Source organism: Mustelus asterias, chromosome 4 (genome assembly GCF_964213995.1).
Source record: "Mustelus asterias chromosome 4, sMusAst1.hap1.1, whole genome shotgun sequence".
Classification (NCBI taxonomy): domain Eukaryota; kingdom Metazoa; phylum Chordata; class Chondrichthyes; order Carcharhiniformes; family Triakidae; genus Mustelus; species Mustelus asterias.
This window is the reverse complement of record NC_135804.1, coordinates 28,227,951-28,250,150: the sequence shown is the minus strand read 5'-3', so window position 1 is coordinate 28,250,150 and position 22,200 is coordinate 28,227,951. Positions and strand designations below refer to the sequence as shown.

Genomic DNA, 22,200 nt, shown 5'->3' with positions numbered 1-22,200 from the left:
CAAATTGATGGCGCTAATTTGTCAAAAATAGCAAAAGGTCAAAGCTAACATTAAAGCTCCTACATGATCAAAATGTGATTTTATTCCTCACCTATGTTCAACATACAACAACGGTCTTGTGTCTGCACTGACAGCGTGTGCGTGGTACTGGAAACCATTGGATCCATCAATCTCTTGTAGAATGCTATCAATGTCATCAGTAGCACCTTCCTGGAAAGAGGACAAACACTTTGTAAGACTTAACAGGACGGCTCTACTTATTGTTAAGTAGAAAGGAGGTCTATTCAGGTTGGTCATTGTAAATTCAAAATAGCCCGTAACTAAATTAATACTTTAAGCACAAGACGCAAATATTACACCCACTTTCCTTTGATGATGCACTAACATAGAAAACTAGTTACGTGCAGTTAAAAAAATTTGCAAAGTGCTGCTTAATCACCATTCATAACAACCATTCACATCACCTGGAAGTCAGCAGGAGAATTGGTGCGGATTTTCTTTCTTTTCTTTTTCCGTTTGGGCTTGTTATTTGAATTTGTCTAAGAATCAAAAAAAAACTTTTCTTGAGAAGTATTCCATGAAATATAGACTGAACTTTCCAAACATGTAAATATAAAGCTGCAAGATTTTAGTGTAACAACCATTTAACAGTAAAAGGATGGGTGGGAATGACATTATGAACTTCATGCACATCCACCACAGTTTAGTCCAAACTGGGTTAAACACTGCTCCATCTTTGGAGGACATCATAACCCTGTTCCAGAATTTATATTGGAGATCTGCCAGTCATAATGAAATTTGGCACAAAAAGGAGAGACAAAAGCATTTCTGTCATGGAGCGGTGGATGGAGAAAAAACGGCTACAACAATGATTTAACAACAATAATGGCAATAGTGGCTTTAAAATGGCTAAGCTGGCTGAGAGTAAAGCATGCTGGGAATTTTGGTCAACTTATAGATTAAAACCAGATGCGGGTCGTAAAGAGGCTCTGGCCTGGGAGCTGTGATCTGAAGCTTCCTGTGTTGGTCAGATCAGGGAAGTTGTTTGCATTAACTGAGACACCGTGGCTCCGATTTCTATGGCTGCTATGTATGGGACATATAAAATGTGCTAAGCATCATGGCTTCGTTCAAAGTAATTTCACTGGATGTTCGAGCCATGTGATCGATCTCTGGTTACACAATTGGCTGGATGACAGAGAATCTTCCGGAAGCAAGTGGAGAATTGTGGATAAAAGACACGCAAGTTTTTGTTTGACAGTGATAACTCAGAAGAGACCAACCATCGTAACAAAGCTTGTACCCTGAAGAATGCTTCAGAGAGAAGATGATCGATTCTACATCGAGGATATTTCTTGGCCAAGGTTTACCTAAACTCGGTAGTATCTATTTTCAGGTAAATAGTTAAAGTTGATGTTCAGTTAGAATTAAAGTGTAGTTTAAGAGTTAAAGTTCAGTAAAGAGTTAATGAGTTGCAACTGTTTATGTTCGAGTTGGTACTGGAAGTATTAAATAAAGAAATAATTGAATTACTGTCCTTGTTTGTCTCTTTAAACTGGAATGCTTGGAAAGTGTTTAAATTAAAGATGTATAACAGAGCCCAACAAACAATGAATTAGTTTAGAATTAAGTTATTTTAGTTATTAAAAACCGTGTTTGTACAAAAGCTTTTCCCATGCGCTTCTTCAAGGACTCTGGGATGACGTACAATTCATAAAACCACTGTAAAGTTTGAGATTAGTCACTAAACTCCATACACGGAAATACTGAAATTTTACCTGCAATATGTCAGATTCATTTTCCAATTCTTCATTTTTCTTTTCTAGTTCTTCATTTTCTATGTTTTGTATTGCTTGAGTTTGATCATCCTCCCCAGTCAATGGGTCTTTGAGCCTCAGGCTTATGCCATCTGGCTCTTCTGTAGGATTTTCCTCATTCACTGCATCATTCTCAGCATCAGGCTCACTTATCTACAGGAAAAGAAAAAAATACAGAAACATGTACAAGGGCTCTATTGACCTCCATTTATTAATACCAGAAGGTCCACAGTTTTTTGTATTTCTCCATCAGTTCGTCAGGATTACTGGATGAAATGTATGCATCATTATGTCCTTAATGAAATCATTTAAAATAGCCACGCCAATACTGAAATACTTGTCATTAAATACTGAGTTTGCTAATGAAACTCATGAAATAGAAGATACTAAAATTATGGAGTAACCCAGGGGCAAACTTTCCAAACCCTGGTTTCATTATCAGAAGCTGGGTAAAATCATTTTCTATTCAAAATCTCAGAATATTCCACCAAGTCAAAAAGGGAAGAATGAGCAGTAATTTGAATTGTACTGTTCAGCATTCAAAGAAAACTTGATTATATTAAACAAAACACTCAGACACTCCACTTGTTAGGAAAATACAGGATGGTTCTTGCGCACGGACAATAACTTCTGTAATATAAAATAACGCAAATGCAATAATTATTTGTTAGACAAGACATGAAGCTGAAGTCAAGGATCATCTACATAGATGGACATAGGTCCCACGGTAATCACAGAACAGCATGAGTTCTAAGCGTTCTGGTTAGCATTCATCCCTTCAATTAAAATAACTATTCATAAATTTGCCGAGCCTGTACATTGCTAACAAACTGACCTCACAACTACACTCAAAAATATGTCCGGACGTTGTAGAAAGGTACAAGTGTCAGGGTCACAACTCCATTCCCTAGGCATAACACGTTCACACTTTGTGCAACTCTAGCACCTCTTAACTCTGATCCTCCGTCCCTCTCTCTGTCACCCCCACCCTTCCTACGTCCCCTCGCCGTCTCTCACTCCCCCTTCCCCGCCTCTCACCCGCTTCTCCAGACATCTCTCGCCCACCCCCAAACGTCTCTCACCCCCCCAGACGTCTCTCGCCACCCCTCCCCAAGACGTCTCTCACCGCACCCTCCCCCCAGACGTCTCTCGCCCCCCCAGACGTTTCTCGCCCCCCCTCAGACGTCTCTCGCCCCCCCCTCAGACGTCTCTCGCCCCCCCTCAGACGTCTCTCGCCCCCCCCAGACGTCTCTCGCCCCCCTCCCCCCAGACATCTCTCGCTCCCCCTCCCCCCAGACGTCTCTCACCGCCCCCTCCCCCCAGACGTCTCTCACCGCCCCCTCACCCCAGACGTCTCTCACCGCCCCCTCACCCCAGACGTCTCTCACCGCCCCTTCCCCCCAGACGTCTCTCACCGCCCCCTTCCCCCCAGACGTCTCTCACCGCCCCCTCCCCCCAGACGTCTCTCACCGCCCCCTCCCCCCAGACGTCTCTCACCGCCCCCTCCCCCAGACGTCTCTCACCGCCCCTTCCCCCCAGACGTCTCTCACCGCCCCCTCCCCCCAGACGTCTCTCACCGCCCCCTCCCCCCAGACGTCTCTCACCGCCCCCTCCCCCCAGACGTCTCTCACCGCCCCCTCCTCCCAGACGTCTCTCACCCCCCCTCCCCCCAGACGTCTCTCATCCCCCTCCCCCCAGACGTCTCTCACCCCCCCTCCCCCCAGACGTCTCTCATCCCCCTCCCCCCAGACGTCTCTCACCCCCCCTCCCCCCAGACGTCTCTCACCGCCCCCTCCCCCCAGACGTCTCTCACCGCCCCCTCCCCCCAGACGTCTCTCACCGCCCCCTCCCCCCAGACGTCTCTCACCGCCCCCTCCCCCAGACGTCTCTCACCGCCCCTCCCCCCAGACGTCTCTCACCGCCCCTCCCCCCAGACATCTCACCGCCCCTCCCCCCAGACATCTCTCACCGCCCCTCCCCCCAGACATCTCTCACCCCCCTCAACCTCCCCTTGCTCTCAATCTCTTGCCCTGTCACCACCCCTCTCTCCTCCCCTCCATTCTCTTGTCCCCCTCACTCACTCCCTCCCCCAGTCTCTGTCTCACCAGCCGGTACAGGTTTCCAGCTGCCGCTTTATTTTTCTTGTTCCTCCGCTGTTTGCGGGTGGATGCGGGCTCCAGCGGCCGCTCTTCCTCCTCCTCCTGGCCGGCAGGGTGAGCGAGCGGCTCCTGGACCCGCTCCCCGCGCAGCTTCCGCAGGCCCCGGGAAGACATTGCACCCGGGCCCGGCCTGACTGAGTCTGCGCAAAACCCACCGGAAACCCGGCCCGCAACCGCGAGCTGGCCGGAAATTAGACAGGGGCGCGGGGCCGAGAGGGGAGGAGTCAGAGGGGGAGGGGCTAACCAGGGGTCGGGGATATGAAGGGGAAGGTTGTGAAGAGGAGGGGCATGAGGGGGAGGGGTGTGGAGGGGCGGGGCAGTGAGGGGGCGGGGGCAAGAGGGGGTATGAGGGGGAGGGGTCAGTGAGGGGAGGGGAGTGAGGGGGTATGGGGAGGGGTCAGTGATGGGAAGGGTGTGGTGAGGGGTTATGATAGGGAGGGGCTGTGAAGGGGAGGGGCTGTGAAGGGGAGGGGCTGTGAAGGGGAGGGGCTGTGAAGGGGAGGGGCTGTGAGGGGGAGGGGCTGTGAGGGGGAGGGGCTGTGAGGGGGAGGGGCTGAGGGGAGGGGCTGTGAAGGGGCGGGGCTGTGAAGGGGCGGGGCTGTGAAGGGGAGGGGCTGAGGGGGCATGAGGGTGAGGGGTCAGTGAGGGGGAGGGCAGTGAGGGGGTATGGGGAGGGGTCAGTGATGGGAAGGGTGTGAGGGGGGAGGTGAGGGGTTATGAGAGGGAGGGGTCAGTGATGGGAAGGGTGTGAGGGGGGCGGTGAGGGGTTATGAGAGGGAGGGGTCAGTGAGGGGAGGGGTGAGAGGGGGAGGGGCTGTGAAGGGGTGTGAGAGGGAGGAGCGGCAGCACAGTGGCACAGTGGTCAGCACTGCTGCCCCAGCGCCAGGGAGCTGGGTTCAATTCCAGCAGTCTTACCCGAGTCCAACGGCGGCATCTCCACATCATTCAATTCCAGCCTCAGGTCTCTGTCTGTGTGGAATTGATGTGGAGATGCCGGCGTTGGACTGGGGTGAACACAGTAAGAAGTCTCACAACACCAGGTTAAAGTCCAACAGGTTTATTTGGTAGCAAATACCATAAGCTTCCGGAGCGCTGCTCCTTCGTCAGATGGAGTGGGGGTGGCACCCAGCTCAGTAGGAAGTCAGAGGCATAGCAGCACTTGACAGTTGAAGGTTCAAATCCATATTTTGCAACTTCCAAATATGGAAAGTAATCACCTCATTGGATCTTCCCGCCCCTACCTGATGCTAGTATTGGCCACAGGCCACAGAATCTTGGAGAAGGGTCTGAAGAGGGAGATAAAAGGGACAACCCCAGCTCTCTCTGCTTTTGCACCTTCTTCAATGGTGTTTCCAGAGAGCACCTTCGACTGGCAGCCGAGCAGCCCAGCATCTTCAACTCCTTGTACCGTGTGGCGAGCATAACAGACTGACCAAACCCAGAAGACCATCCCAGTGAGACGTCCTGAAGACCAGAATCAGCCTTAGACGAGAAGGGAAGCTCAGATCAATGACTTCAGACCCTGAAAACATCTGCCAGCCCTCAAAGATCAAGGAACAGACTGTCCCAGCCTTATGGAATGGGTATTACCAGTTTTTGTAGACAAACTGTTTAAATACAGTGATAGGGACATGTGGATAGGGTGTAGCGATAGGGTGTAGCGAATCCTTGGAAGCTTGTGTCTGAATTAGAAAGCTAATGTAAATTTGAGACTGTTAACTTAGAGATTTAAGACTGTTTACTGAAGAGTCCTGTGAAGAGATTGATAGTTTGATAGAGTTTAATTGAAGTATAATAGTAGAGTCTGATAATTATTGTTTTTTCCTTGATAAAGTGTTCAATAAAGTTGTGTTGAAATTTCACCTAACTTGTCCCCTTTGTCTATCTCATCTCCTGAGTTCACTTTACACCATACGCCTTTTTGTAGCCCCTTAGCTCTGTCCAACTTTCCTTCTGGCAGATCTGAGAGATGTCACACCCTGACTTCCCATCTTCAACTTCCAAATATCCAACTAAAACTAAACTCAAAAATTATTCCTACCATACGGGTGCCCCCAATTGCTAAGCAACAACTTTTGCTTCTCCAGGCTTTTATTTCATTTTACGCTGTACGCTCTCTAAGCACAATAGAAGCACAATTTGAATTGAAACCAAAACTCCCACACATATAAACACCTTTGTTGAGCATGAATCTAACTTAACATTTACCCTTCCTTGCACAGAAACACAAACTGAAACTGACTTAAAACCATTCTTTTTTTCTAATATTTAACAATACAAATATCCATCCCTTAAAACTATCTTTGTTTTCCTGACCTGAAAATTAGACCAGAAACTACAATTAGTGCCAGGAGTGCATGATTTATAGAACTCCAACCAGGTGAATCAGTCTGGATTAGAGACCAGGGGTGGGATTTTCCAGCCACGCTCGCTCCAAAACTGGAAAATCCTGCCTCAGGACAACGGACCTTTGCACGGTCCCTCCCCCTGCTACGCTTCCCATGGCAGGCGGGATGGGAAAACTAACCCCCCCCCCCCCACCCCACCCCCCCCCCCACCCCACCCCCACCCCCCACCCCACCACCCCCCCACCCCCACCCCCAACCCCACCCCACCCACCCCCCACCCCACCCCAACCCCCCCCCACCCCACCCCAACCCCCCCCCACCCACCCCACCCCCCCCCACCCACCCCCCACCCACCCCACCTCCCACCCACCCCCCACACCCCCCACCCCCCCCCCCCACCCCCCCACCCCCCCACCCCCCCACCCCCCCCACCCCCCCCCCCCACCCCCCCCCACCCCCCCCCCCCAACCCCCACACCCCCCCCCCACCCCCCCCCACCCCCCCACCCCCCCCCACCCCCCCACCCCCCCCCACCCCCCCACCCCCCCCCACCCCCCCCCACCCCCCCACCCCCCCCCACCCCCCCCCACCCCCCCACCCCCCCCCACCCCCCCACCCCCCCCCCCCCACCCCCCCACCCCCCCCACCCCCCACCCCCCCCCACCCCCCCACCCCCCCCCACCCCCCCCCACCCCCCCACCCCCCCCCCACCCCCCCCCCACCCCCCCACCCCCCCACATAACTTTATGGAAAGATGAGTGGTGAGAAGGATGTTAAGAGGTTTCAAGGTGATTTAGACAAGTTGAATAAGTGGGCAAATACATGCCAGATGCATTATGAGGATAAATGTGAAATTATCTACATTGAATGGAGAAACAAAATGGCAGAGTATTATTTAAATTTGGATAGATCGGGAAATGTTGACGTACAAAGGGGCCTGGGTGTCCGAATACACCAATCACTAAAAGATAGCATGCAGGTACAGACAGCTAACAGTTAGGAAAGCACACGGTATGTTGGCTTTCATTGCAAGAGGACTTGAGCACAGGAGTAAGGATGTCTTACTGCAGCTGTACAGGGCCTTGGTGAGACCACATTTGGAGTACGGTGTGCCTTTCTGGTCACCACACTACCAGAAGGGCATGGAAACTTTGGAGAGAGTGCAAAGAATGTCCATCAGGCTATTGGCTAAGGGAGGTTGAATAAACTAGGATTGTTTTCACTGGAAAGATGGAGGCTGAGGGGAGACCTGATAGAGGTCTACAAAAGTATGAGAGGCATAGGCAAGGAGGATAGTCAGGTGCTTTTTCCCAGGGTGGAAGTGTCAATTACAGGTGAGAGAGAGAAAGTTTAAGGGAGATGTGCAGGGTAAGTTTTTCATGCAGAGAATGGTGGATGCCTGGAACACGCTGCCAGAGGAGGTGGTGGAAGCAGGCACATTAGCAACATTTAAGAGGCATCTGGATGGGTACAGGAATAGGAAGGGAATAGAGAAATACGGACCGAGTAAGGGCAGAGGTTTTTTTAGTTTAGTTAGGGCATCATGAAAGCACAGGCTTGGAGGGCTGAAGGGACAGTTCCTGTCCTATACTTTCCTTTGTTCTTTGTAATCAAACTTAGTCACTAAGCCCTTTAAAACTCTGGCCGGAGTTCTCTGACCTTGCCCATGGCAGGAAATATCTGGTCCCGCTTCAGTCAACGGCAATTTGGCTGGAAGTGTAATTGTCTTTTCTTGCTGTCAATGGCAGCGGAGCAAGCGAGATCGGAGACTTCCGACCTCTGTCTTCCTCACAAAGTATTTCAGTTCCTTTCCCTCTAAGATGTAGACTGATCCTCAGCTAACAGCAGTGCACAACAACTCAAATTCCACAGGCATCGTCTTCACTGAAAGTGGCAAACATGTGTAGGACCTCCTCAACTCAGTCTTGATGGCATGCATCCACCAATGTTACCTTTAGAACAGCTGCAGTAACTTATTCTCAGCTTCTGGATCTGGCCTCTGGTGTTTTTCGCCCTGCCTGTACTACACCACTGGACTCATCAACTTCGTAAGAAGTTTAACAACACCAGGTTAAAGTCCAACAGGTTTATTTGGTAGCAAAAGCCACACAAGCTTTCGGAGCTCCAAGCCCCTTCTTCAGGTGAGTGGGAATTCTGTTCACAAACAGAACATATAAAGACACAAACTCAATTTACATGAATAATGGTTGGAATGCGAATACTTACAACTAATCAAGTCTTTAAGAAACAAAAGCACATCGAGAATAGTGATAGCTGGAATGACATGAACAACAACATAGGTTCTCCTCCGAGAACCTATATTTATTTATATAGGTTCAACCAATTCCAGTTTGCCCAGAAGTTTTTCTTTCCTTAGAAACTGGAAGGCTTTCTTTCTCCTTCGCTCTAAGGGACTATCTCAAAAACATATGCTTTGTAATGAAATGTTCTATCACAATATCATCATAGTCTGTTGGTGGCCATGACTTCCTGCAGTCTGGATTAACACCAAGTTCATATTGAAAGATTTCATGGCGACCTTTAGCATGCTGTTGAAATGTTTCACTTGCCCACCTGCTGCGATATCCGGACTGCAGCTTGCTGTAGAGGATGGCTTTGGGAGTTTTATAATCAGATTTGTCCGCACCTATCTTTCTGGCTTAACAGTAATGCACTGTAACTGGAGCGACTCCATACATACACTGGGTGTAGACTGAGGAAAGTCAGAATAAATGCCATTGCTGTCATACCCAATTGTAGCACAGGCTTGTCAACAGCACCAACGGCTTCCTGTTTGACAGTGCTATTGGCTGCACTATAAATATACACAGAGTCTAAACTGAAAGACAGATCTACTTGTTGTGACATGACATCTCCAACATTCCTGAAATACAATGATTTCTGGATTTTTCACTTCTAAGTTTTCTTCAATTCTGTAATATTAGTCACTCTGAAATTATCATAAATATATAGTGTAGTTCAGGTTAATAGTAAGTTTGTTTCATTATACACTCAGCTTTAGATGGTCAACAATGTCCACCTTAATTCTTTAGTACCAATCAGCAGTAGAGGTGTGTGCTTTATTCTATCCACTTCTAATTCATACTGACTCGCCTAGCTCTCACCTCAGCTGGCACTTTACCATCTACCTCCAGTTCATGGAGGCACTGTCCTCTGCTCCCCACACTCCTCAGTTTATGGAACTGATGCACTGCTGCCTCACAGCACCAGGGACCCAGGTTCGATTTCTGGCTTGGGTCACAGTCTCTGTGGAGTCTGCACATTCTCGCCGTGTCTGCGTGGGTTTCCTCCAGGTGCTCCTGCTTCATCCCACAGCCCGAACGTCGTGCTGGTTAAGTGCACTGGCCATGCTAAATTCTCCCTCAGTGTACCCGAACAGGCACCAACATGTGGCAACTGGAGGATTTCCACAGTAGCTTCATTGCAGTGTTAGTGTAAGCCTACTTGTGACACTAATAAATAAACATTTAGCTCCCCCTACCCCACTCCTCCTTTGCCATGTTGTTCATGTCATTCTAGCTATCACCCTCTCCTTCCTTTCATTATAAGACACTTCCTCCCCATTCCCTCTCGGTTAATGCTGGGACTCTCATTTCTTTCCCACTTCAACATACTGCTGCAAGCTCACACTCCCCTCTTTCATTGCCCCATCATTCCTATTTTACTCCCAATCCTTTCCTCCTCCTTTCTCTCCTCCCTTCACTGCCGTCCGCTGCTGGAGATAGTCAGCAAGGTCAGGCAGCATCAATGGAGAGAGGAGCGGTTTCTGGGCCGTAACTTCTGAGCTCCCCAGCATCAGATTGGGGAGAATACCCCAAAGATACACTGCAGAATTCCTCTCGGAACTGCACAGTATTAACACGGCAATTTTCCAGAAGTTTCTCTGGGCAATTGCCTTGTGCTGGGAACCATCCGAAAATGCTTCAAGCAGGATTACACTAATAGTTACTCAGAAAACATTAGAAGAAATAAAACTTCCTCTAACTTCTGGGTGACTATTGTAAAAGAGACTGACTGACACCCCACTGGAATGCCCCACTCCTGGGGGTCACCCCCTGATATCTGACCTCCTAGGGCACTCCTCCAGCTCCCAACTAACCAACATCCAACTAACCAACCCCCACAGTATTCCCCCACCCATAACCCACTGTGGGATTAGCCTGCCTGCACAGGAGACCTTACCCCACCGCCTCCACCCCAAACAGGTCTGACTCTCAACCCCCCCCAACCTAATTGGAGCCCATCGATCACTAACCCTCCCCCAAGTTCTGACCCATCCCCAAATATCAGACCACCCTCCCCACCTGCCGCATACGTCCGAAATCCTATTCACTTACCTTAAGTACTTATCTTCTCCCTGGCCTCCTAACTTCAATTGAACCTTTAAACGTACCTGGTTTACGGCAGTTAGTGTTGTAAAAGAGGAGCTGGGCTGTTGTCCTCCTCCAGTTCACCTCTCCTGCACTGGATCTCACCCAGCCGGAGTCGGAAGGTCAGGCGAGACAGACACGGAAGAGATTTGGCGCAGGTATTTGGGCACGGAATGGCAATCTGATGCTGATTGCTTCTCTGAGGAAGTTACAGCCCAATGCTTCAGGGTGGAGGGTGATCTTTTGATGAAAGGTCATTTGACCTGAAATGTTAACTCCATTTCTCTCTGCACACATGCTGCCTGACTTGCTGAGGGTGTCTAGTATTTGCTGTTTTTATTTCACCCTATCAGAGTCTGCTGCTAACTGAAGTGAATCAAGCTGCCTTATACTTGTGGATGAGAATCCCTGTCTGCAGTTACCAGGATCAATTTGAGTAACAAAAGAAATAGCATTGAGGGGACAGGACTGGACCATGTTGATTTAATGGATTGTGGCTTGTGCACTAAGACCTCAAAATGCTGTCAGTGTGAAACTCTAGCAGCGATATATAGAATGACGTGGAGATGCCAGCATTGGACTGGGGTAAACACGGTAAGAGTTTTAACAACACCAGGTTAAAGTCCAACAGGTTTATTTGGTAGCAAATGCCATTATTTGCTACCAAATAAACCTGTTGGACTTTAACCTGGTGTTGTTAAAACTCTAGCTATATATATAATACAGCATTAAACACAGACAGTCAGGTCTCTGTCCTCACTTAGCGTTTGAAAAGAGGATTGGCTATCTAACAGGAAGCAGAGAGTTGGAATAAATGGGTGCTTTTCTGGTTGGCAGTTGGTGACTAGTGGCGTGCCGCAGGGATCGGTGCTGGGGCCTCAACTGTTTACCATATACATAGACGATCTGGAGGAGGGGACCGAGTGTAGGGTAACAAAATTTGCGGATGACACAAAGATGAGTGGGAAAGCGAATTGCGTGGAGGACGCGGAAAGTCTGCAGAGAGATTTGAATAGGCTAAGTGAGTGGGCGAGGATCTGGCAGATGGAGTATAACGTTGACAAGTGTGAGGTTATCCACTTTGGAAGGAATAATAGTAAAATGGACTATTATTTAAATGGTGAAAAATTACAACATGCTACTGTGCAGAGGAACCTGGGGGGTCCTTGTGCATGAATCGCAAAAACTCAGTTTGCAGGTGCAGCAGGTGATCAAGAAGGCAAATAGAATGTTGGCCTTTATCACGAAAGGGATGGAGCATAAAAGCAGGGAGGTCTTGCTGCAATTGTACAAGGTACTGGTGAGGCCGCAACTAGAGTACTGTGTGCAATTTTGGTCCCCTTATTTGCGGAAGGATATATTGGCCTTGGAGGGAGTACAGAGAAGGTTCACCAGGTTGATACCGGAGATGAGGGGGTTAGCTTATGAGGAGAGATTGAGTAGATTGGGCCTGTACTCGTTGGAGTTTAAAAGGCTGAGGGGAGATCTTATAGAGACATATAAGATAATGAAGGGGCTCGACAGGGTAGAGGCAGAGAGATTCTTTCCACTTAGAAAGGAAACAAGAACTAGAGGACACAGCCTCAAAATAAGGGGGAGTCAGTTTAGAACAGAGTTGAGGAGGAACTTCTTCTCTCAGAGGGTAGTGAATCTCTGGAATTCTCTGCCCATTGAAGCAGTGGAGGCTACCTCGTTAAATATGTTTAAGTCACAGGTAGATAGATTTCTGATCAATAAGGGAATTAAGGGTTATGGGGAGCGGGCGGGTAAGTGGAACTAAACCACTATCAGATCAGCCATGATCTTATTGAATGGCGGGGCAGGCTCGAGGGGCTAGATGGCCTACTCCTGCTCCTATTTCTTATGTCCCTTTATTTGATGTTAATGATGTACTGAGTACCCATCAAAAACCTTCATATTGTACAATGCATGATTCATTTAAAACATGTTTATATTTCTGCATATTTAAACAAGTCATGTGAATGAAAGTTTGCCCACTTCACTTGCAATCCTGATTATAGCACCGCGATTGGCAACAGTAACAGGCAGCAGTGAAACCATCAAAAATTTACTTACAACTTTAAGTTATCAAGTATTATGGACAAGGAGCGGCTGGACAGTTTGCAGAGTTTTATTTAATCCTGCAGTAAGTAGAACTTATATTTACAAGAAAAAATACATACATACCAAATAAACTTTACATCCTGTGCTGGCCTGCTGGCCCTACATAAAATATTTATTTCTCTATTTGCATAATATTATTTTTTAGCATGCTGATTGACTGAAATCCAGTCATTATTCACACAACACACATCCCATTTGTCCAGGGAAGCTGTATTGATAATTAGACATATTCATTGCTTATACTGAAATCTTTTTGCACTTAAACACAGGTTTTCTTCTTCATAAGTTCCTTTGGTGAGGTGCAAATGTTCACTGCAGTGCAATGTCTTCTTAACCAGAAGCTAACAGCTTTGCTCTGTAGCATATGCCTGCAGGAGCTCTGTGATTGCTTGAGCATTGCTTTGAATGGACACCTGGATGGGCAATTTGCACACAAACGCATATCTGATGACCTGGTTTGAAACTGCTTTACTCCTAGTTATGACAGGTCTTCAAATCTAATTGAGGAGCTTCATTGATAGTGTGCAGTGCATGTCTGTGGGTCCTATCCTGCGGCGGTGTGGTGTTCTGTTGAGTTGCTATTGTATTCCTGGTGGCTGCCCTATAGCATGCATTGCATCCAGGAGGGTGGCCACAGTAAACTTTGGCAACGTACTCAATCAGGAAGCCATCAAGCACATTAAATGCTACCACCATGCACTTGCCTTATTGGGTCACCTTGGGTAAACATTTTAAACATGCAAAAATGCTAATCAGAAACGTTATGCTAGAATAGGATCAACAGCAGAAATATTAGCTGCCCACATATACATGTATACAGCATGTATATACAGTATATATTGCAGCTATTCCTGAACAGATTTTGTCACATTCAAAAGCACTCTTACAATCGCTACTCAATTATCTGGCCTCTGAAAGGCTCAACTGTCAGTAATGGACAACTTTATAAGCCGTTAAACATACAGCGTTCCACATTTCATGAAGCCTGCCTTTTCATGTCTTAATCACTGAAATTTAAATCAATGAAGTCTGCAGCCCATTCATTATTTGCTCTTGTATCTGTCAATAAAACGGTCAAGCCATAAGAAAGGAGAGCATTAAAATAATTGTAGGTTTGCAGAACAATAGCTATGCTTTTAATTTTAACGTTTAATTTTTCTCCCTGAAGTTGGCGTTCCCAATTTTCATTAGTTGTTTACTAATGGTGAATATCATTGCGAACATGATAGCCTCATTGCTTTCCATTACCTGATGTTGCCTGAATGTGGTAACCGCAAGAAAGGCAGAACGCAAAGTAAAGAAAAACAAGCAAACCCCAACCGCTTGGATAATGTATGAATTATACTGGTGCTGTGATTTCTTGAGTTAGATGACCTCATAAAAGGACTCAAGTAGTTTAGGTTTGCAATATTAGTTGAATCACTCAGGTTTTAATTTTATAACGCTCTGTGAGCTTAATATTTTCCATATCTAGTATCATCTGTGTTAGTGTCCATTCCATACTACCGTGAAGCTCTGAAATATCAATACAAAAGATCCAGCTGAGTACTGATATGAGATTCAAGGCAGCTATGATACGTTTGCACAGTTACTCTATCATGTAAGCACTAGTTTATATAACTTTTAGCAACAGATACCACTGGTATATGCTGGTCCAAATAAACCTGTCGATTTATGAGGCAGTTGCTAACACTTAATGTTTTTAGAAGATGTTTTACTATCTTACCAAGGCAATGTCCATTAAGTGGAGCAAAAGTGCCACAGTAAGTTACTTATTCACAATGGGCATTGCAGCAGCCAATCAGATAACTAGTAACCAAAGGAAATTTTTTTTAAAATTGCCGTTCACTCAGGCTGTAAACTGTGGTAAATTAAATAAAAGGGTCCAAATATAATCTCTCATTTTGAGTTCCAACTAACCTCGCTTGATCTCTTGATCCACATATTATGGGAGTAAGATTCAAAGCTACTTAACTTACAGTATGTTCACACAGAGGCAACACAGCTAGGGAATAACAAATCACCTTAGGCTACACTAAACCGGATTTAACTTGTGATGTTTTTCATATTGTGACGAGCCTCCTGCAAAACCACAACACAGGACACATAAACATGATCCCCTGTGTCTATGTTAGCACTAGGCAATGGTGATTAAGATGAGGACATTTATTCAAGAACTGCCACAAAATTAATTTAAAGTAAAATCAGTGGTTGAATCCATAGCACATAACAGGAGGCTAGGCTAGTTTTAGATGTGTAACATCGAGCCAATCTTAAAGCTTGTGCTCAGTATAGATCATACTGAAGTATCCAGTGTAACAGAACTGAAAGGTCAGCAGCAGATGCTTCAGGAGCAAGGAAACATAGAACACACAGCATTGTGAAGCCCACAGGAGATTGTATCAACTAAAGAAAAATAAATATTAATGAAATCATTCAAAATAATATGAACGAAAAAATAAACTTTACAATTTTTTTTTGCATTCTAAGTTGACTTAGCCTCTTGTCCCTGTCAAGATGGCTGAATTTCAAACTTTCAAAATCTGTACATCTCTGTCAATCCTTTCCCCCGACCCAGCTTTCAGAGCTGCTTCCCAGCAATGGATGGAATGTTCAGATTTCATCCCCATTTCAAAGGCCAGGACTCCAAGCCCATGGACCCGTTTGGAGCATCCTCATTTTGCCTTGTTTCTGCAGCAACTGGAGAGTCATGCATCAACGAGCAAGCATTTTAACAAGAAAATGTTAATCCTTACAAAGTGACCGCCATAAACACCTGACTCATTTGTGTCCTTCATCCTCACATTTGTCACGCATCCAGGAGATCAGATGAAATGGGCACTTTTTTGAAGCATTGCATATTGTTCTTTCGAGAACTAACACCAGCACGTGCAGTGGGGCTGCTGAGCAGCTTTGGCTGGCATCATGTGGTGACTTGTAGTACCATCAGTTCTTGCTCTTTCTTTCTTCAGGATCTTGTTGAGCGTGCATACATAGACTGGGCTTTCCTCATGGGGGTATTATTCAGAAGGTCCACGCTTTTACGACTCGAATTGATGACGTCGGCCACAAATTTTGCGCACTCGGCACAAACATCTTTGAAGCTGCAGCCGTGCGTGTAAAGGTGTGGAAATTCCTGTTCTACTGACCGGTTACTGAGATTCTTCAGAGCTCTAAAACATAACAGGACCAAACACAAGATTTGAAGAACCAAGCGTTGAAAGGTTGGATAATCCCTGGCCAGCACTCTTACTTAAAAGACATCATGCTGTCAGCAAAATGTGTATCGGAAGGCCAACGGGGTTTATTTGTCAAAATACTGGAGTCCTTTACAACTTTTGATAATCTTGCTCTCCCCAGTTATCAGAATATTTATTAGCAACTCAAACTTCATCTATTTAATTTTAGTTATTTTAGTTACAAGCATTTTGGGTTAGTTGCAGCAGTAATAATCGTCCAAATGAAGAATTGTATCTGGCAACATTTAGTATTTACATCAACAGTAATGCATCCCCACATTCAACTAAAAAATATATAGCTTGTCTGAACACAAAGGACTTCATTTAAGAGGCATCAGGATGGGTACATGAATACCCAGCGACATGGTGGCACAGTGGTTAGCACTGCTGCCTCACACCGCCAAGGACCTAGGTTCAATTCCCAGTGGGTCACTGTCTGTGTGGAGTCTGCATGTTCTCCCCGTGTCTGCCTGGGTTTCCTCTGGTTTCCTCCCACCGTTCGAAAGATGTGCTGGTTAGGTGCATTGGCCGTGCTAAATTCTCCCTCAGTGTACCCGAACAGGTGCCGGAGTGTGGCGACTAGGGGATTTTCACAGTAACTTCATTGCAGTGTTAATGTAAGCCGACTTGTGACACAAATAAATAAACTTTAAACTGAATAGGGAGGGAATAAAGGAATACGGTCCGGGTGGGGGCAGAAGGTTTTTTCTTTTAGTTAGAGTATCATGATTGGCATGGGCTTGGAGGGCTGAAGGACCCGTTCCTGTTCTGTACTTTTCTTTATTCTTTGTTTTTATAACTTCTTGCAAATTCAAGTTCTTTCCTTTACTTCTGCTTGTTCACAAATGCAGGGGCCAGAGAACATCTTAGATCACAAGGAATTTTTAATCTTTTCTCAAGTTTGATTAAGATTTTTCCTGAATTCATGTAGTTTCCCACCAGGTAGGTAATGGGGATTAGCATTCGGATATGGAGATCCAAGTTAAGAAATAACTTTAATACTTCAAAACTCCGCTGCACATATCTTGCACTGTCCGCCATGACCTATATTAATGCCCTGTCTCAAGACTGCAAGTTCAAAGTCATTTTTGAATCTTTCCATGACTTTGCCCCATCTATCTCTGCATTCTCCTTTAGTCTCGTATCCAGTCCCCCCTCGAACCTTTTGTTCCGCTGACCCCAGCTTCTTTGTCACATCATTGGTTGTAGCATTTTCAGTTGCCTGGTTGCTGCTCCGTTCTTTAAAACTCTCCCTCTCTCTACAAAGTTCTCCTCCTTAAAAAAAACTACCAGGCCTGTGGTCAGGCCTTTAAATTCTTTGCTGGCTCCATCGATATTTTCTATATGCCTTCCGGAGAAGTTTCCTAGAATATTTTGAACTTAACAGTCTTAGTCTTCTAGTTTAATAGCTTTTCTCCACACTGCATAGTTGTAGTATTGGAGAACTCCCACTTCAAAGTATCTGTATGCAGGTTAGGTGGATTGGCTAAATTGCCCCTTAGTGTCCAAAGCTGTATAGGTTAGGTGGATTAGCCGTGGTAAATGCACGAGTTTACAGGAATAGAACGGGGTGTGGAGGGGGGGTGTGTGTGTGTGTGTGTGTGTGTGTGTGGAGGGGGGCGGGGTGCATTGAGCCTGAGTCGGTGCAGACTCGATGGGCTAAATGGCCTCCTTCTGCTCTGTAAGGATTATATGGTTCTATAAGAAAAATTCATTAGTGAGCACTGCAGATGTTCCACTTCCGTGGGGCAGGTTTTACAAAGCAATTTGACACAGTTTGTCCTAGTTTTACTTTTCCCAGTAGCAGACTGTTTCACCCAGAGACCCACTGACAAAACTGCTGGAACAATACATCACGTGCACTTGTCAAAATGAAAGCAAAAATAATTAAAATTCTATATATAGCTGTTCCTGCATTTTCCAAAGATGACGCGGATTCTTAGAGAGTGGTTATTTTCCATTCACAAACCGTGGCTTAGCATACAATAAAAGTGCATCACAATCACAGATCCTGCAGCACAGATATGAATGGCATGAAACATACTAACATTGTCTGATATTACATTGCACAATGGCAAGTAAATCCATCGACACAAACTGTTTACTCAGCCCAATGCCAATGGTGAGCAGCCTCCCCATCCACTGTGACTCAGAGCTCAGTTTCAAATTCTATATCTTATACATCCACCTACACAGCATCATCTGCCTTAGTGCTGGCAATGGAGCTAAGTTAATGAAAAGCACTGTTGCTGCAGTTGTATACTTCTTAATATCTCACTAAAATGAAGGGGAGACGAAGGCCTGGTGGTATTATCGCTAGACTATTAATCCAGAAACTCAGCTAATGTTCTGGAGACCTGGATTCGAATCCCGCCATGGCAGATGGTGGAATTTTAATTCAATAAAAAACAATTGTCGGAAAAAGCCATCTGATTCAGTAATGTCTTTTAGGGAAGGAAATCTGCCATCCTTACCTGGTCTGGCCGACATGTGACTCCAGAGTCACAGCAATGTGGTTAACTCTCAACTGCCCTCAGAAATGGCCTAGCTACAAAGTCTCAACAAAGCCATAAGGGCATTGTGGGTCAACCCATAGCATGTTGACTTGCAGCGATTCAAGAAGGCAGCTCACCACCATCTTCTCAAGGGCAACTAGGGGCGGGCAATAAATGCTGTCCAGCCAGCGAATGAATAAAAAAAGTTCAACCCAAGGAAAAATTCTACATCCAGTTTAGCAGATAGTCGAGATACATACTGAGATTGGAAACATCCTTTGGTCTGAGTGGTTTTTGTCTGACTGGTTCCCTGGAAAGTCTCAAAACCCACAGTGTAAACAGGTATATGGGCAAATTTCTTGGAAGGAATCTTGATCTGCAGAAAATATGCATAGTTAGTTTTTATAGTTCTATTATAGGCACGCCGCTGTTTCTATAACTTCCATGTACCATTTCTGGTCACGGGATGAAAAATACTCAGCCGCGATCTTGGTTCTTCACGCAAGAATGATTTATACGAAAATCAAATCATTAAGAATGAAGTGCAGTCTTGTATAATGAATTAGGAAGAAAAAAGTTGTTTAAACCAATTCTATCTGTAAAAGCAGCTGCAGAGGCACGTTCTGTGTAAGGAATGTGTGTGGGGAATGATAAGACTTTTCTTTTATTAGAACAAGCCAATAATTAGTGCACATGTACTGCGTGAAGACTGACTCTAATTCAGCTCTTCTCATTATAATGACATGCCCATTAAAAGACACATGATATACAAAATTGTTAATCTGCTAAAATAGTTAGTACTTCACACTACTATAAATAATTTCCATTTATAAATGCAAGTTTTTTTTGTAAGGACATTACAAGCAAAGCTTCTCCAATCTCGAATATTTTTAATTTAAACAAGCCTCAACCAAAAAAATAGATACGACAACCTACCCTTTTATTGTGTCTGCTCAACAATGATTGTACTCTACACTAAATGCATTTGCAAACCTTTTATAAACGTTGTCCAAAATATCAAGCCTGTACTTTCTAATGGTAAATATTGATTGCTAATCAGTCTACCATTCCCCAGCAAATGCACTATTTATGAGTGCCAATGTGTTGAGGGATGTCAGGAATTTGCATGTTACTGCCAGTTGCATAAGGAAGTCCTTTCGGGGCGATGGAGTTATCGTGGGTAGATACAGATGCTACTACAATTTAAAATGCCACTGTATAAGCAGCAGACAGTCAGCCAGTCTGCTTCAAGGATCTTGTTTATTGTTACAATCAGTAGCTCTAAAAACAGCTGGAATGAATGCCATCTTAGATACATTAAATCAACCACTACCTTTCGCAACCTTTAATCATGCGTCTCTTCATGTTTGAAATTGGTTGTTCGTTCTATAGGAAGACTCAAGGCTGCCAGGTGTCCAGGCCTTCACATTCTCACCACTGACAAATTTATCACTTACTTCCTAATCACGTCTATTGTTCAGGGAAGTGGATGTTTGCAACATACGGGACATAAGCATTTACTGCTCCAGAGTTTGCAAAATGATGAGCAGATAATGATATGACACACTGCTCCTATTTTGAGGGTTCAGCATTTACTGTCGTTTTCCATTAGTTTTAGGTCTTTTTATTCTGTGTTAACAACCAATCAACAGGGCACAGTGGTTAGCACTGCTGCCTCACAGCGCCAGGGACCCGGGTTCGATTCCCAGATTGGGTCACTGTCTGTGCGGAGTCTGCACGTTCTCCCCGTGTCTGCGTGGGTTTCCTCCGGGTGCTCCGCTTTCCTCCCATAGTCTGAAAGACGTGCTGGTTAGGTGCATTGGCCAAGCTAAGTTCTCTCCCTCAGTGTACCTGAACAGGTGCCGGAGTGTGGCGACTAGGGGATTTTCACAGTAACTTCATTGCAGTGTTAATGTAAGCCTACTTGTGACTAATAAACAAACTTTAAAAGAGTCAACACATTGTTGAGCCAAAAGGGTTTCATTGGAAAGTATGTGGATCAAGATTTCATGGATCAGATTTCTGTGATAAAGTGTTTATAGAATTCTTTATCAAGTAACTTTTGCAACAGACCTTACCTTTACATTGCAAGAACCACAAACTGATCTGAAGAGAAAGAAAATAAGTGTGTTTTTAAAATCAGACTTTTGAATGGTCCTATCACATATTAAGCTGATCTTTCTCCTCACCCTATTGGTAACTGCAACACACATTCTGCACCCTCTCCTTTCCTTCTCCCCTGTGTACTCTATGAATGGTATGTTTTGTCTGAATAGCTCGCCAGAAACATTATATTCAATACATGTGACAATAATAAATCAAGTCATTCATTCAATTCAAATTCACAGGAAAGCTTGTTAACAGTATAAGAAAGTAAATTATCTAAACGAACAATTTGATAAGTAAAGCTTTGGGCTATCTTTCATGTATTTATTTTAATAATCTTGTCAAGTTTGAGGTCAACATAATCAAGTTCTTAACATTGTAACTAAATGATGACATTTTTACACTGCAGTTGTTTGACAAATATTTGGCAAGTTTTAAGCATTAGATTTTTAGGCTATGTTTAAAAATAATGCAATCCACAAACCTTCATCAATTAGATTTTGTGTGAATAATGTTTATAAGAATGATTATTCTTTATATAACACACTTAGCATAAAGAAATATCCCAATATGTTAGAGGTGACTAACTGCAGAAGTCAAATAAAGCATTCTTCTGGTATCTGAGGTTTGGAACATTTTTCTAAGGTGTTTTGATGAAATCGAAAATCTTTCTGGGACATGATTGTGCGCTTGCTTTGTGTGACCCAGAAAGGGTTCCATTAACTTACACAGCTCAGTGTGTTTCCATAGATAAAGGAGGGGAATCTGAATCTTTTCTGTTCCCTTACAGTTTTACAATACTCTATTCTTTCCAGGAAAGCCTTGGTCCTGACTGAACTGGTGGATTAACTGACAGCATATTCAGACATTCTTAACCAGCACAATTGCAGTAAGAAAACAGATAAAGGTAAAACTGGTTTTTGTTAAGTTACCTTTTACAAAATAAACATGCCGAGGGCCATGAGAACAAGGGGAACTTCACCTTACAGCAGCAGCACACCTGCATGGCAACGAGCAAAGGTAAGATGGTAGAACACCAAAAGGATGCAACATAAAATCCAATCTTACAAAATAACTCTATAAAATGCAATGTATGAAACAGGAATTCATTTTAGCATTCTTGACTATTTTCATCTGTGACCCTAAAACATACGGCAAATAAACTAGGACTGATGGAGAGCTAGAGGGCACAAGGGAAAGAAACAAGAACATACTGCAAAGTATTTATTTCTTCATGTTTTCATAATCCTAGTGAAAAATAAACTCAGACCAAGTGACATTCTGGAATATTTGAAGAGCTGGGGGCACATTTTGCCCTGTGTGTAAAGACAAATGTTATTCTATTGCAGTACCAAAATCATCATAAATTTTCTCAGCAAAATAACTTTAAACAAAGAGTAAAATATATTCCCAGAAGTGAATCAGTAATGTCATCACTGGATCAACATTGGACGTGTCTGCAGTGTTCTGCATTTTGTTTGGATATGCCAATCAGGAGGACTGTGCTTAAAAAGTTAACAA

The 22,200-nt window shown here is 44.9% G+C and overlaps 2 protein-coding genes across 2 annotated transcripts in view; both read right to left on the bottom strand.

Annotated features, from left to right (window-relative positions):
- The window catches only part of tcf25 (TCF25 ribosome quality control complex subunit), a 30,526-nt gene extending 26,392 nt beyond the window's left edge, over nt 1-4,134 (bottom strand). Inside the window, exons 1-4 of the mRNA XM_078210731.1 lie at nt 3,923-4,134; nt 1,779-1,970; nt 465-539; nt 92-210 (exon numbers count right to left, since the gene is read on the bottom strand). Of these exons, the coding sequence (XP_078066857.1) occupies nt 92-210; nt 465-539; nt 1,779-1,970; nt 3,923-4,090 (554 nt within the window). The 5' untranslated portion in view covers nt 4,091-4,134. The remainder of the gene's footprint in view (nt 1-91; nt 211-464; nt 540-1,778; nt 1,971-3,922) is intronic.
- Nucleotides 4,135-12,836: 8,702 nt separating this feature from the next.
- The window catches only part of spire2 (spire-type actin nucleation factor 2), a 93,972-nt gene continuing 84,608 nt past the window's right edge, over nt 12,837-22,200 (bottom strand). The window contains exons 12-15 of the mRNA XM_078210239.1: nt 21,612-21,679; nt 20,652-20,679; nt 18,834-18,949; nt 12,837-16,012 (exon numbers count right to left, since the gene is read on the bottom strand). Of these exons, the coding sequence (XP_078066365.1) occupies nt 15,808-16,012; nt 18,834-18,949; nt 20,652-20,679; nt 21,612-21,679 (417 nt within the window). The 3' untranslated portion in view covers nt 12,837-15,807. The remainder of the gene's footprint in view (nt 16,013-18,833; nt 18,950-20,651; nt 20,680-21,611; nt 21,680-22,200) is intronic.